Genomic DNA, 5,441 nt, shown 5'->3' with positions numbered 1-5,441 from the left:
CGAATATTGAAAGAGATTCAAGCAGAAGTTCCTACCTCAACATACTCATGAACCACAAAACAAAACAAAAAACCCTTGAACTAAATAAAAATATCGACAGTGCCTTTCTCTGGATGGTAACAAGTTAATGGTTTTTCTTTCTTGTACTTAAAAAAATACATTTTTATATAATGCGCACATTTTTATATTATTTTATAATAGTATTAAAAAGTGATAGATCACTTTTATGTATTTTCTTATGATAATCTTCTGACTTCCACTGTTGGGTGGGACTGCTTGTGGCTGACCAAAGGGATAGGATGGCTCTCTACTAATGGCAATAAGTTACTTGTTGAATGGGACCAAGAAGACGGGACACCAATGAGTGAACTGGTCAGTTGTGCCAGCCTACTAACTAGGCGTAAAAGGAGCCATCCCAGAAGTGGAAAGGAAGGAGCCCGACTACAACCAAAAAGAGTCAGCGGAAACAGAGCATGTTCTTTAGACCTGGGGTCCCTTTACTAAGAACCTCCTAGATCCAGGATACAGAGCGTTGTCGCACCAACATGGTGAGAGAAGACCAACAGCAGTCACAGAGGAACTTGGCACAGAGGGGACAGAACCAGAAGACTGGCAGGAGACTGAGCAGCGGGCTTCCCAATCCACGGAGCTGAGCAGTTTCAGGCAAGAAGCTTGCTGGCAAAGTCGGGAGCCCCCACTTCCCAGGCACGTACTGGCAGGGCTAAAAAGCTTTGTAGCACTTGTCCAAGCAGGGAAGAATTGGTGTTGGCCCAAGATGCCAAGCTGGAAAGAGGCTTTTCAGATGAACAAACTGTATTTTTCTGATCCTGAATTGTACCGTTATTTCCCTAAGAAAGCTCATAATCCTGAGGATTGTCTGTGAGTTCTGTGTGCCCATTGCAATGAGTGATGACACCCAGAAGGGAAGAGTGCTGTGAGACAAACGATTAGTGCCAGATGGGTTAAAAGGTTGAAGAGAGGGGTCATGTCTGACCTCTGCCTCATAGAATCGGCCTTAGTCCGCTGTTGCTGGTGGTAATTTTCCCTCCCTCCCTCGTGACGGTAAAGGAGGTCAGAAGCTCCTGTCATGCCATTTTTACAGCAGAGAATTATGCTGCTAGTCTGGTCACTGAGTCTTCTCTAACACTCTCTCTTTTTTTTTTTCCACTCATCTCTTTAGGTTCCTTTCAGATTATGAAAATAGTCAAAATGCATTGAAATGTACACTGAAATTAGACCAATTTGACTATATATCAATTACACCTCGAAAAAGTTGATTTTTAAAAAGCTACAGACAGTCTTCAGAAAAATGCAGCAGATCACACCACACAAACTTCAACATGTTCACAGACTGCAGTGGTACGTACCCAGGTTAAGAGTATTTGCATTAGCAGTTCTCCTTAGAAAAGAAAATGCTAAGGAAGAGGCAGAGAGGTGGGTCATATGAAGCCCTTGTCTTCTTTAATCTTCAGCCAAAATTAGAAGTTGAGGAATGTAAGAGACAGAACAATATCCTGTTGTGAGTTTCTGAGACTGCAATTCTTTACAGGAGTAGAAAGCTTTGTCTTTCTCCCAGAGAGTGACTGGTGGTTTTGAATGGCTGGTGGTTTCAAACTGCTTTGTGGTTAGCAGTCCAGTGCATAACCACTATACCACCATAGCTCCTTGTTTTCTTCCAAATAGCAGGGCCTTATTATGCAGAATGGGGACTAGGAGAAGCTCTAGCACAGGGGTTCTCAACCTTCCTAGATCCGCGACCCTTTCACACGGTTCCTCATGCGGTGGTGACCCCCAACCATCACATTATTTTCACTGCTACTTCATAACTGTGATTTTGCTACTGTTATGAATCGTAATATCTGATATACAGGATGCATTTTCATTGTTACAAATTGAACATCATTAAACATAATTAAAGCATAGTGATTAATCACAAATCAATATGTAACTATATATTGTGAAATATTTATGTGTTTTCTGATGGTCTTAGGTGACCCCTGTGAAAGGGTTGTTTGACCCTCTGAAGGGGTTGCGACCCACAGGTTGAGAACCCCTGCGCTAGTGTCTGGAGGTTCTACTCAGGGAGGGGGGAGAGGGGATCCACAGATGAGAAAAGAAGTGGACCAAGGGAGGAAAATCTTAGTACTGGAGAATTCATTGTTAGGAGTGATGAGAGGACTCAGAAACACTAAGGAGTGAGAGAAGAGAGCAAGAGAGATTCGATGAGAGGATTTTACAAAGAAGTACCATAATGCAAGAGTTGTATTCTCCCAGAGATGCTGTGAATTATGTAAACTGGTTTAATTAAACTTGCTTGCTGGACTTTTTTTCTTCAAATGCAATACTGCCCAAAGGCTAGGTCACTTTAAGCCCTTAGATATTTTCAGCTTACATCCATCTATTCATTAAGAAACATTCACTATTACGATGTTGCCAGGAGCCCTGGTGGCATAGTGGGTTACGAACTGGTTTGCTAACCGCAAGGGTTAGCAATTTGAACCAATAAGCCTCTTCAAGAGAGAAAGATGACGCTTTTTGTAGCCCCAGATACCCGTCAGGGCAGCTCTGCCCTGTTCTGAACGGCCACTGAGAGTTGAATCAACCAGATGGCAGCGCTATACTGTGTCTCTACGATTTGGAGTTGGGCGCCATTGCAGCAGCTATTATGTTGTATCTGTTGGGCTACGCATTAGAGATGCCAAGATTAGTAAACTTGGCCATTGGCCTCAAGTTACTAATGATTCAGGAGAAGGGCGGATATATATGCTAACGATGTGAACTGCGATGATCAGAAACATGAGGACACGGGATAGATATGCCAGTTTGGGGGGTCAAAACGGGAAGGGAAGCAGGCAATGATTGGATGTCTTTGGACAGGTCTTTCTTCTTCGGTACCTAAAGGGCTGTTTACCTTCAAGCCGAGATGTCTGGATAAGCACTTCAGAACTTGTGCCATGCTGACGGTGGCCCGCCTCCGCTCGTGGTCCTTGACGGACTGTAGCCAGGACTCCATCAGCTAGGAAGAAGGGAGGGAGGTTAAATGGTTTGTAGAGACCATTGGAGCAGATTGCTTTCTTTGGTCTTGCTCATCCTGGGCTGTCACTCTTCATGACGGTCATGCTGCTCCTACAATGGAATCTTCCCTGCTGCCTTCCTCCACGTCACGGGTCAACAGGAATACTTTCCCACCCTCCCCCCACAGTCTGTGTACCTCGAAGATCACATGAAGATTTTCCAAGTGGGGGTCTTTGATCACCAAACTCTGGAGCATCTCCAAGAACGCCTGGAACGTCTGCCTGTAGAGACACTGCGGAGACAAGGGCAAAGCTGCGTCCCCACCTGCAGCTCCCCAAGCGCTGTGGCTGCTGTGGACTCTAACCATCTGGAAGTCAGCCCATGGCACGAAGTGAAACTGAGCACATTCTCATTCCTAATGGGGCCACCAAACACTATTGGGACATTAGCCTTTCCCCTCCAGATAGTTGTGCCCGCTCTCCATCAGGAAGACCTCCCCTGACCACCCCATAATGGTGTCACCTCAATATGGTGTTCTTTGCCCTCCTCTTTCCTGCTTTTATTTTCATAGCACATATTACCTCTTTACTGCTGATTTCCTATTGTATTTTCATAACACTTGGCACATAATGGCCTTTAACAAGTCTTTATTCGATGAATACATGAATAAATCATCTCACCTTATTTTAAATCCAAAAAGAAAGGAAAAGGGGATGAAGGAAAAACGAAGACAAAAAGGAAAAAAAAAAAAGATACAGTGTAATTTTACTATTTTATTCACCAGACTTGGTTTAAATGGCTTTGGGCTCATTCCAAAAAAAATCAAAGGTACCCTCAAGAGGCCAAGGTCAACTGACCCTGTGGATGGCAAGTTACTAAAGCAAAACACAAATTACCTCTGAGTTGTTGGACCCAATGGACCTGGTTTCCTCCATCTGGGCAAAGTTCTCCTCAGGAGGCAGAGTAATGACCCTTTTGATGATGAAGCTGAACAAGTCAACTCGATCTTCAGAGCCAAGTAGAAAATGGACCTCTTGGTAACTGAAAGAAAGACCGTTTGGGGACTGCACGGTTGGAGAAGAATTTGATTTGAGTGTGACAAGCAGGGATCCAGGTAACCCCAAAGGGCAGGCTAGGCCACTTGGTGTATCGTTCTGAAGGAATAGACAAATGGCCTGGCTTCTTAGTCTGTTTGGACAAAGCTCACAAAAGATTTGAGAAAGAATTTTTTCCACCCCATTTCTCCCACAAGAAGTGCCTGGAGCGGTACCCTTCCAGCCTCTCTTCCAGTTCAACTGCAGAGGGAAGCTTACTACAGTCTAATCAAGCCAGCCACTATTTGTCAGTGTTTGATCAAGTTGGGGAATAACGGGTTGAACCAAGCTTAGAAGACTTTACCTACAGGACTTCTAAGGACCTTTTAATTGGTTAATGTGCAGCATGGATTTTCAAGAGAGGTGAAAAGTAGGCAGCTCTTTCTAAAATTCTTTGAGGGTGGAATAATAACATCATGAAGCATATGTGGGATTAATTTTCTATTGAATGTACTTGGGACAAAACTGAACTCCAAAATGGTTGCAATAAAGTCTTTCAGACTTGCTCCCATGTCTCAACTCTCAGCCAAATAATACATAGGCCTATAGGCTAACCCCAGGAAGGTATGACCCAAAGGGCAGCATTTCCCCCGGGGTAAAGCTCCGAAGGCAGGAAGGGATAGAAAAGAGACACAAGGCGGAAGTGGGAAGAGTATTGTTACATGGTGAGGACTGCAATCAATATCAGTGGATTGCATGTATGTACTGTGGAATGGCAAACCAAATTGCTGAGGGGCTGGCCCCAATCCCAACTACTACATGGACACCTGCCCCTCCCCCTAGAAGAATTTATTTCAAAGGATGGCACTGAATCTGCAGCTCCGGGAGAGGAACATATCTGATGGGAGCACACGGGAACAGATGAAGGGGGAGGAGGAGAGAGTGGAGCACATCATGGCCCACCAGGCCTTGAGGACAATGTTGCTGAGTAGAGCAGCCAGTCCATACACAGGACCACATGGCCGGCCCCACTATGAGACATGACGTCCCTCACTGACCCATAGCCCTACAGGGGATAACACCAGAGATACAGTGTGGGAATTGAGCCCGATCTGATCCCGCCACACCGAGACAAAACACTAAAGGGGTGCAACAGACCAGCAAGGAATGGAGCAGCGAGGTCCCCAGGGCCAGGGCATGGTGCCCCAACAGACTGGACTGGAAAATACTCCTAAAGGCCAACAAATAGTCCTTGAACTAACTACAAGCTTTTCTTTCTTGTGTTTTGTTTTGTTGTCATTGGTTTGTTGTTGTTGTTTTGTTGTATATTGTTGCTTGGTTTTGCTTTGTCTTGTTTTTGTGCATGTTATTATCTCTGTAGGTCTGTCTAAA

At 44.7% G+C, this 5,441-nt stretch overlaps 1 protein-coding gene across 1 annotated transcript in view; it reads right to left on the bottom strand.

The window, feature by feature from the left end:
* Positions 1 to 5,441, bottom strand: part of MROH8 (maestro heat like repeat family member 8) — a 39,224-nt gene that overhangs the window by 13,035 nt on the left and 20,748 nt on the right. The window contains exons 6-8 of the mRNA XM_045295510.1: positions 3,912 to 4,056; positions 3,212 to 3,307; positions 2,912 to 3,016 (exon numbers count right to left, since the gene is read on the bottom strand). Of these exons, the coding sequence (XP_045151445.1) occupies positions 2,912 to 3,016; positions 3,212 to 3,307; positions 3,912 to 4,056 (346 nt within the window). The remainder of the gene's footprint in view (positions 1 to 2,911; positions 3,017 to 3,211; positions 3,308 to 3,911; positions 4,057 to 5,441) is intronic.

This window comes from Echinops telfairi, unplaced genomic scaffold, assembly GCF_000313985.2.
Source record: "Echinops telfairi isolate 266 unplaced genomic scaffold, ASM31398v2 ScPeMD7_5592;HRSCAF=6446, whole genome shotgun sequence".
NCBI classification, from domain to species: Eukaryota; Metazoa; Chordata; class Mammalia; order Afrosoricida; family Tenrecidae; genus Echinops; species Echinops telfairi.
Note: the sequence above shows the minus strand (reverse complement) of the source record. Positions and strands in the feature narration are given on the sequence as shown.